Source organism: Temnothorax curvispinosus, unplaced genomic scaffold (assembly GCF_003070985.1).
Source record: "Temnothorax curvispinosus isolate PA1 unplaced genomic scaffold, ASM307098v1 QBEX01013004.1, whole genome shotgun sequence".
Classification (NCBI taxonomy): Eukaryota; Metazoa; Arthropoda; class Insecta; order Hymenoptera; family Formicidae; genus Temnothorax; species Temnothorax curvispinosus.
Window position 1 is genome coordinate 1,763 of NW_020222784.1, and position 10,626 is coordinate 12,388.

Here is a 10,626-nt window from a genome sequence, read left to right on the forward strand (position 1 = left end):
TATATTTTTAATAATTAATATAAGTTTTAGAAGAATAAAACAGCCGAGATTTTTGTATTTGCAACTTTAAAGAATTTTGACGTTAGACTCACATCTTTACATGCTAATTCATTATTATGTATATTCAAGACAAGCAGCTGATTTTCTTTTTGTAACTTACCGCGACTAATAAAAATGCTTATAGAAAAACTAATGTACCAAATAATAGTAATGTAGTAAACCGAGTTGTAATAAAGTGAATGTACTTTCAACGATATTAAAATATCTGAAAAATAAATAGTGAAACCCGGGGCATAACGGGACCGCGGGGCATAATGGGGTATGGTCGAGATTATATAAATCTATGACTTCAAAAAGATATTAAAAAATTAAATAATTTATACGTCAAATATTTCTAGATATCATTAACAAACATATTACTTTTGATTTCTTTTGGTATTACGTAATAACTTTTATATTAATTTGCATATTAAATTCAATAATTTTTTTATTAATTAACATAATTTAGTTGATACTAAACAATTAATTAAATAACTTGATAAATTAATAACTTATTATTCTGTCAAATTAAGGATGAAAAAAAAACTCAAATAATTTTTCAGCTATTTTTTTGCATGCGCACATTAGTAAGCTAAACCAATATGTACATTAATAATAACATATAATAAAAGATTTCTACTATACGTTTAGATTTATGTAAATGATTGATTTATGTAAATGATGACTAATGATGGTCGAAATTTGCTCAATGATCTTTATTAAATATTAAGAATACGTAATACATAAAGAAAGATGTTACTAGAGCCTCATTTTTTGTTGGATCCAAGGAACGAAGGTATAGACATTAGTGTATACATCGGGATAACCAATGGCGCACGGTCTTACACCAGACACCAGACCGACAATGGTTCTGTCGCTATTTCGAAGCAGTCCGCTACCGCTGTCACCCTATAACAAAAAAATGGAGATTATTTATTGTTGTAAATGAAGATTAGTATCCCTTATATGAATGAGATTGATAATATCTTTCATGTTACGTTAAATCCAAAATTGGCAATTTATTTAAGACCGCAGAATTCCGGTAATTTAGCGTTATCATTTCTATAAACAGTTAAGATGATAAAGAAAGAAATAATTATATAAGAATCCTACTTTGAGAATTAATGTTATTTTAAATATGAATTAATTGTGATGTCAAATATTATCCTATACAAGATACGAGGAATGTAATATTGTAATGCGAATAATGTTCGGTATATAGCGTCGTGATTGAACAAAAGTTATTGCAAAATGTATTATGTTTACAGACGAAAAATATTAAATATAAAAAACACGCAACAATAAAATCAGATATGCGTTCGAGCATTCTGTTAAATGTAATGTAATGTTACGTACAGTGCACAATCCAGTTCCGTAGCTGATGAGGGTACAGAACTCGTTGTTATGAATGAGCATAGAGTTTCCATGATATTGCTGGCATTCTTGCGGAAGCATGGCGTTTGCGTACAATTTCTGCAAGTTTTTATGTATGGGTTTTCCGAGGCCCATAGCACCCCATGCTGCAATCGTAACGCCGTCATTCTCTGCTATATTCCTTCTTGGAAGCCCAATTTGCCGTACTTTTGGTCCAAATTGAATGGGTGAAGTCAGCTAAAAATATTTTATATTAATAAACTGGACTGTAGAAGTGTGATTAAAAAAGTACGTATTATTTTTATTATAATATAATAGTATATTGTAAAATTGTACCTTTATCAAACCGATGTCATAAGGGGCTCTACCCGAAGGGCTGTTGGGATTATAATTTTCATGGATCCAGAGTCTTTGCACTTTATAAGCCTTTCCACCTGAATTAAGGTAGGCCGAGCCAGCAACAACGGTCGTAGATTGCATTTTTTTGGAATCGCGAATTAGAGGCACCACGCAATGCGCGGCAGTTAGAATGTATTGTTTATCAATTATGCTACCGCCGCAAATGTGGTTGTTGTTGACCCTTATGGAGACGGAATGCGGATAGTCTTCTATGTTCGCTGGTATTCCATTCACCAACTGCTCTGGTTCATCGCCATAAACGGCTGCAAATGTATAATAAAGTAGTTTCAAACACCTCTCATACACACACAATGTATTAATAATTTTTTTCAAAAGTATTTTAATATATACAACACAATATGATAAATGCAATGAGAATATGGTGACGATTAAGCATGTTGTACAGTATGCAATTATGCAATTATATAATCTATATAGTTTTTATATATGAAAATGAAATATAATGTATAATGCTTTTACAAGGTAAATTAATTATAATATTAAAAAATCAAATTTAATTATATAGAGCTTATTAAATTGCCATAAAATACGTTATCAAGTTTTTGATATTTTACTTACCCACGATGGTCGCCAATGCGATCAGGATACACGATATTTGTTTCATTGCGTAGGTCTGCTTTTACACCGTGTCTCGCAAACTTTGGGAAACACAGTATTGGCCAATGCGTATGGCACAATTTATATACGTATCGAAATATGTACACAGCTGTGAATAATATTAATTATTCCATTTTTATTGCATTATAACGAGATTATCGTGGAAATCGAAGTTATGCGGTATTGAATTAAGAACGATATTAAAATGTTCATATCTTTATTCAATTCATGAGCAATCGTGCATTATGACTGATATTTGTAAGTTAAGCGAATAAAATGTTACATATTTTTATAAAAATAATCCAAGTTATCATACATCTAATAATAACATATTTTAACAGTAATAAAATATTATTGGTTTTACTTTGATGAAATCTCTCTATAGCATTGAAAGAAATGTATGGTTTAAATCACAATAATGCAACAACATTGTACATCATGTATTTGACAAGTTTTTCACAAGTAAATAAGACATGCATGTATCATATAATAATAAACTTTATCATATTTAGATTTAAATCTGGATTATATAAATATAAATAAATTACTTCTTGATATGAGTAAAATTAAATTTTTATCTGATTTTTATAGATTTCTGTTTTTCTCCATGTCCAGCAAAACCGATATATAATCACCATGTTCTTAACAACTAAAAATATAATATATTATAGAAAATGTATGAAAAATTAACTTAATTAATGACTTAATTAATTAACTATGTTTGATGTGCTTTATATATACATATATTATTAATTTATACAATGCACAGTTTAGCGATTAAATAATTTCAATTCCTGGAATTATAATCTAAAAATTAATAATATTTTTCACGTTTTAGCTATTAATTTATGCATTTTATTTGTGTAAAAGAATATTTTTTATTCATTTTATTTCACATTTTTACTTTAAATATTTTTATTTATTGTACAAAATGTTACGTAACACCTGACCAAAGTAGTCATATACAAAATTATATTAGAGTATTAGACTATACATCTATTAAATAGACCAAGTATCTTCATTAGCACTATATAATTTATATTTTATGTGTAAGTTAACCAAGGAAATAACGTACTTGTGCGATCAAAATTTGTCTTACAGCGTAATAAAGACATGTGTATACAAATGTATTGACATCAGATACCGTCATAATGAAAGTTAAACGAGACACTGTCGTCACTAACAGATCTCAACCTTGAGTCACCATCTAAACAAATGAATGATAAATAGAATAGAAGTATTTAATTTTTGGAATTTGAGTGAAGAACAGTCATCAGTGTTAAATACACAAGTTAAGATATTAATAATATATTAATGGTATCAATTATAATTTATGATATACTTGCAAGATACTTGCAAGATAAATATTATAAAAATCTATTAGAAAAATATATGTAAAAAAAACGGACTAAAAGATTTACACATTTATGTATACACAATGTAATTACCTATATAATACACATATTTGCAATAAAAGTAATAAGACGATTTATTTGCTAAAAAATATAATTAAATTGAAATTAAATTATTAAAAAAAAATCAATGTTTAAGAAATAATTTATATTGCATATGTCCAACTATATTATTTTCTTAAAATTTGTTTGTTTCTTATATATAGAATCAATTTGTTTGGAAGAAAAAATACGATTTCTTTCATTCATTAGTTTTGTTTGTTTTGAAAATTTTTAAACTGATCTTGTTATGCCGTATTATTGATTTATCACTAAAGTGTCATTCAACTTCGAAAACAAAACTTAAAGTACGAAACAGGTGTCCGTTTTATAGCCATGTGTTAACATATACATCCGTGGACAGCGATTTGTCCCATATTTGACTAGTGAAGTAACTCTGAAAGATGCCCACTCTGTTTCTTCTAATAAATGGTTATATTTAATTATTTAATTAAAATAAAATTTAATTGATATTAAAGATTTAACCAAATAACTTGATAATAAATTAATAATTTATTATTTTGTCGAAATAAACATGTAAAAAAAAAACTCAAGTATCAGCTGTTTTTTGCACGCACATATAATATTGAGAATTTAGTAAGAGCTACACAAATAATGTACTTTAATAATAATATATACATATAATAAAAGATATATTTGCTCAATAATCTTTATTAAATATTAAGAATAGGATACATGAAGAAAAATGTTAGTAGTTCATTTTTCCTTCGATCCAAGAAAGATAGGAATAAACATTGGTGTATACATCTGGATAACCCCTGGCGCACGGTCTTCCACCAGACACCAGACCGATAATTGTTCTGTCGCTGTTTCGAATCAGTCCGCTACCGCTGTCACCCTGCAACAGAAAAATGGAAACCATTACCGTACTGTTCCTTATATGAGTTTGACAATATCTTACGCGTTATGCTGAATAAAAAATCATTATTTAAGATGGCAGAATTCCAATAATTTAGCGTTATTATTGTTATAAATTATTAAGATGATAAAAAGAAAAATGAGGGATATAAAAATTCTACTTTGAGAATGCTTATTACAGCTAGATATAACTATGATATAAAATGTTATCGTGCTACATACATTGCACAATCCAGTTCCATAAGTGATGAGGGTACAGAACTCGTCCTTGTGAATGTTCATTAAGAATTTGTGATAAGCCTGGCACGTATCCGGAAGCATTGCTTTCGCGTTCAACTTCTGCAAGTTGTTATGTACAGGTTTTCTGAAGCCCCTAGAACCCCAGGCTGCAATCGTGACGTCATCATCCTTTTCTATAGTCGTCGTTGGGAGCTTAATTGGCTGTTGTGTTGGACCAAACTCAATGGGTGAAGCCAACTAAAAGTAATTTATACTAATGAACCAAACAGTGAGAATGATTAAAGCGTGCTTCATTTATTTGACGTCTGTATATCATTACTTTTGTCACTAATATATCGGAAAGTATACTAAACATGCATATCACAAATGCGTTATAAGCTAATATATTATAACATGTATGTATTTTTTGATTTCAAGGTTGCTTACTTTATTTTAAGATTGTACCTTTATCAAACCGATGTCATAATTGCCTCTACTGGCGCGAGGATTATAATCATCGTGATACCACAGTTTTTCCACCTTATGACTCTGTCCACCTTCATTGAGGTAGGTTGTGCCAGTAACAACGGTCACAGATTTCCTTAGACGGGAGTCCTGAATTAGAGGCGCTACGCAATGCCCGGCAGTTAGAATGTGCTGTTTGTCAATTATGCTACCGCCGCAAAAGTGGGTGTTGTCGACCCTTATGGAGACACAATGCGGATAGTCTTCTATGTTCGCGGGTATTCCATTTACTAACTTGTCTGGTTCATCGCCATAAGCACCTGTAAACGTATAGTAAAATTAATTGTAAGTGCATATCAAAACGTTATTACCCTCATTATCAATCAGAATTATTTGCATTTGATTATCATGTTACTTATCTAAAAAAGAAATTCTTGCGAATTGTATATTTAATATATCTATATTCAATTTTATATGTTTTATGACATAAGAGAAAGTAAAATAATACAGCCACACAAAAAAAATTATTTTTTGGCCTGGGGGTCAGACCATGTTTATTATATGTTTTTGGGGTCGCTGAAACCGAATCCGAAGTCCATTTTACCCCATCACGTCAGGTTTTTAACATAACTTGGAGCAAATATAACAAAAGACGTGATAATCTGAATCACAGTTATGTGATTGCGAGACGACTTCGCCCTTTTTTCTTGTAGTAGTATTCAACTCTACATTAGCCAAGTCACCAACCAATGTAGAGCTGCGGTCGCATGATGACGACGCCTGCGGGCCCGCAATCTCACCCTGACCAGCCGTCGATTCTGGGTATCCGAATCCTTGTCTCGTTAAACGTTTTCCACCTGTGCCTGCCATGACGCCGTAATCCAGGGACTCAGCCGGATAACGGAATTGCTCCGTTGCCCGCCGTCACCACGTGGAGGTGCCCTGGATGCAGACACAGGCGAGACACTGATGTCAAAAACCTGACGTGATGGGGTAAAATGGACTTCGGATTCGGTTTCAGCGACCCCAAAAACATATACGAAACATGGCCTGACTCCCAGGCCAGAAAATAATTTTTTTTGTGTGGCTGTGTAATTTTTGTTTCTATTTTTATACAAAATTTAAAACCAATAGGGTAGAGCTAATAAATGTATAAGTACAATAGAAATAATAAAAAAATGCGATAAAAAATAATAAAATCGATAAAAAAGTACAATAGAAATATGGTGAAGCATATTGTACAGTAATGCAATTACACAATTATGTATTTTATATGCAATTTATAGTTTTATACATGCAATATTAAAAATTAAAATATAATGTACAATGCTTTTATAAGATATTATTTATAAGATAAATTAAGTATTAAAAACAAAATTTAATTATATAGAACTTGTTTTAAATTGTCACACAAATTGTTATCGACACAAGTTCCCGATGTGTGACTTACCTACGATCGCCAATGCGATGAGGATACACGCTAACTGCTTCATTTCGTAGATCTGCTTTCACACTGTGCCTGGCAAATTTTTCGAAGCAAATGGTAATGCGTATGGTACAATTTATATACCTACGCGCGTATCAACAAATGTACACAGCTGTGAATAGCATTAGTGTGCCATTCAATTGTTATCGCTGACAAGATCATTAGTACAGAGATCGTAATTAAATAATATTGAATTAAGAATGATATTAAGATACTAGAACTTATCATATCTTTATTTACTTCATGAGCAATCGTGTGTTATTACCGATATTTGTAACGTTAAGTGAATAAAATATTGTAATTTTTATAATTTACATATTTACGTGTACACAGTCTATAACTATATAATCGATACGCACATCTTTGCAATAAGTAATGAAACGATTTATTTACCAAAAAATACAATTAAATGGAAATTAATTATTACAAAAATCAAATTTAAGAAATAATTTATATTGTAAATATACTTTCAACTATTTTATCGTTTTAAAATTTCCGGTAAAAAATTTTTCAAAAGATATATATAAATATACAAATTACGTCCATATATGTATATCCCGAAACATTCATGTTGACGGCTACAGAGAGACGTCTGTTTTTCACACGACGCAACCATAGACATCACAATATACATTTGTGCTTATAGATTATTGAAATGGTAAAACTGCAGGGTTTAACTCAACCATTCAACAAGCTCACGCACCCTCCATAAATATACCCTTTGCATAATAAGAAATAAGCAGCTCGAATGCGAATGGAAAATACAGACACTATAGGCACAGGGCCGCATATGAAGTATATAACAAACTTAAGAATGTTCACGCAGTAGGCTTGAAAATACAATTAAATTATATACATTTTTGCTAATTAAAACTTAAATCTACTTTTAAAAAATATAGATATAAAAATATTATAAAAAAGATGATTTTTAAAAATTTATTAAATTCGTAATTACCGTTTTAACAAGTTTATTTAGATTATTGCATTCTTATGTAGAATGTTATGTAGAACTTCAAAGAAGATAAGAAAATTTTTACGATTTTAGAATGTTTATGACTGGAAATTTCTAAAACCGATCCTGCTGCATCGCATTTATCTATTGTCTCATTTCACTGAAGCTACGAGAAAGGAATAAAATTTCTTTATAAAATTGAAAACTTTTAAACAGTTCTCCTTTCATGATGCTCTAGCGAAGTTATATAGCTTGACCTTAGATGAACAGTTAGATGTAACCGTGCAATAAGATACAATTTATCAATACGTATCTACAGATATCGTCACAGGGAATAGTTTTTCCACAGTAAGATGCAGCGATCTATTAAAACTTTGCATCATTAATAGATTTTTTGTCTTTTTTGGCTCCAAGTTGCGTCATTTATACTCGCGTGCGGCTTCGTAAAGTCCGTCGTACTTTACAATAAACATATAATAATAATCTTGTTAGTTAAAATTATACTATGTAATTTGTTTTTATTTTTAAAATTATTGGGGATTTGTTTTATACAATTAAATGTCTACAGTTTAATTACGATGTGCCAGTAAAACCGATATGTAACCACCCGATGTTTTTAACAGCTAAAATATAATAAAATTATACAAATAATTAGATGGATATTTCATTACTTCAAATAATATTAAATTTTCTCACTGTTCGCGTATCAATCAGTAATTATACTGTTATTGAGAATTTTAATTTATATTTCCAATTAATTTTTTTAAATATATGTTTAGTAATTTCTAATTTTAAATGTTAGTAAAAAAATATTTAATATCTACTTTGTTCTACAATGTATCTTTGTAAAATGCTATTAGAGAGAATTTAATTTGTACTGTGCAAATGATTAAGTTAATTTATAATATATTTTACATTGCAAAATGTAGCCATCGTCATAGGAAAGAGTTTTCCTGCAGTAAGGTGCAGTGGTTTATTAGCTAGCATCATTATAATCAACAGATTTCTGGTCTGCCTCGGCTTTAGATTATACCACTTATAGTGATAAGTAGCCTCGTAAATCCCATCACACTTGATAAACAGTATCCAAAAAACAATCACATTAAGATAGAAATTTAGTATTAAATTTATTAAATATTTAAATAAATAACATACATGAATATTATAATATACTCATGTTATGTATAATAACGACAAGTCATGAAAAATATATCTAATATTTTAAAATATCAATACTTACTTGAATAACTAAAAATTCGCCTATCACACAATAAAGACACATATGTGTGAACCCCGTAATGAAAGCCGTCAGGATGTAAATGAGTCGAGCAATGGAGAGATTGCGACCTTGTGTCGTTATCTGCGCAGTAAAAATGACTAAATGTAATTAAACATTTTTAAGAAATTGTTGTATTTAAAGAGATAAATATAAATAAATAGTTAACATAATCAGGTTTAATAGGAGAAGTTTAAAATATTAAAAATTAGATTGTATTGTTTCTATTTCTTTTCAGAAAAAAAATATTTTAAAAATAAGTTGTCGAAAAGTAATAAAGTATTTACAATTAATTATCATTATAATTACGTTTTTTACATATGTAGTAACATTCGTAATTCTTTAAAGTGACATGAATACATACACATTATGTTGTGCAATTTGAAATAAATCTAATTTATAAGTATAATACATTAAATAATTTTAATAAAATAATAGATATATTATTTGAAGAATAAGATAGATAAGAATATGGATATTAAGTTCTAATTGTAAATTTTGGCATTCAAATTGCACAAATGAAGAAATGTATATAAATACAAGTTAGAAAATATACTTGCGGTGATAAATAAAAATCCAAACAGAGCAAAAAGTATGCCAAAATAAACCAGCAGACTAAGCAGCATCAAGTTAAATGTATTGTCGATGATTTTAATACATCTGTAAGCGATAGTTAGTACGGTATAATATGATTATGATTTTTTTTTACTCATTTTTTTCTATATTTTTTAATATAAATAAAAAGTAAAATAAAATTTCCTTTCTAATTATAATAAATAGCAACTTTGATATTTTATGATATATATAAATAAAACTTATGCAATATTATGTACCTAAAATTTAAAAAAATTATATAATTTGCATTGTGTCAGTTATGATCATTACATTTTGAGTTTATTAAAATTATTATACATATATATATATATATATATATATATATATATATGTGTGTGTGTGTGTGTGTGTATATATATTAATAACTTATTACTAAAAAAATCTTTTGCTAATAATATTAACAAATCATTTTCCTCTTGTTTTAACAAGACTTGATGGATTGTAGAGTAAACAGAGAAGAATTTAATGCTTTAGAAAATACTTTATAATTTCTGTCAAATTTATTTGATTTATTTGTAAACTTTTTTTTTGTTTCATCAGTGTACTGAACCTGATAAGACGTATATGATCCTGCACGCTAGAAGATAGTGCTTCTTCAAAGTGACTAAATTTATCCAGATTAAGAATACGTGTCCTGAAGTTTTCAAGTTGACCACAAATATGGAAGACCAGATAACCCATGAAGGAATCCGTGCCGGTGTACACAGATGAGGTTATCATCAAACTAAAACCTTGTAGGATGAAAGTTGTCTCGTAAAATGGGCTGTTACTTACGTTGTATATGTAATATGTTTGCAATGGCAGCACTTTGCCTGGATCGGTAATATTTGTCAGGTATCTCATTGATATATTA

General features: G+C 29.1%; 2 protein-coding genes across 3 annotated transcripts in view; both read right to left on the reverse strand.

Annotated features, from left to right (window-relative positions):
* Positions 1 to 740: 740 nt before the first annotated feature.
* On the reverse strand, positions 741 to 7,114 carry LOC112463065 (chymotrypsin-2-like). Of its 2 annotated transcripts, none has more exons than XM_025029236.1 (4): positions 6,895 to 7,114; positions 5,445 to 5,764; positions 1,396 to 1,650; positions 741 to 948 (listed from the first exon to the last, which is right to left on the reverse strand). In XM_025029236.1, the coding sequence occupies exons 1-4, from the start codon at positions 6,935 to 6,937 to the stop codon at positions 799 to 801; spliced, it is 768 nt and encodes a 255-aa protein (XP_024885004.1). In that variant the 5' UTR covers positions 6,938 to 7,114; the 3' UTR covers positions 741 to 798. The 2 variants fall into 2 exon arrangements, with proteins under 2 accessions (XP_024885004.1, XP_024885003.1); XM_025029235.1 differs by lacking the exons at positions 5,445 to 5,764; positions 6,895 to 7,114 and adding exons at positions 1,750 to 2,075; positions 2,392 to 2,477.
* Positions 7,115 to 8,417: 1,303 nt separating this feature from the next.
* Positions 8,418 to 10,626, reverse strand: part of LOC112463061 (odorant receptor 43a-like) — an 18,097-nt gene continuing 15,888 nt past the window's right edge. The window contains exons 3-7 of the mRNA XM_025029231.1: positions 10,324 to 10,621; positions 9,719 to 9,818; positions 9,123 to 9,242; positions 8,798 to 8,953; positions 8,418 to 8,505 (exon numbers count right to left, since the gene is read on the reverse strand). Of these exons, the coding sequence (XP_024884999.1) occupies positions 8,452 to 8,505; positions 8,798 to 8,953; positions 9,123 to 9,242; positions 9,719 to 9,818; positions 10,324 to 10,621 (728 nt within the window). The 3' untranslated portion in view covers positions 8,418 to 8,451. The remainder of the gene's footprint in view (positions 8,506 to 8,797; positions 8,954 to 9,122; positions 9,243 to 9,718; positions 9,819 to 10,323; positions 10,622 to 10,626) is intronic.

Coding starts and splice junctions, on each gene's coding strand:
- LOC112463065 (XM_025029235.1), bottom strand. CDS start 2,437: ATGAAACAAATATCGTGTATCCTGATCGCATTGGCGACCATCGTGG. Junction 2,076..2,391: donor CGCATTGGCGACCATCGTGG/GTAAGTAAAATA, acceptor ATACATTTGCAG/CCGTTTATGGCGATGAACCA. Junction 1,651..1,749: donor ATGACATCGGTTTGATAAAG/GTACAATTTTAC, acceptor AAATATTTTTAG/CTGACTTCACCCATTCAATT.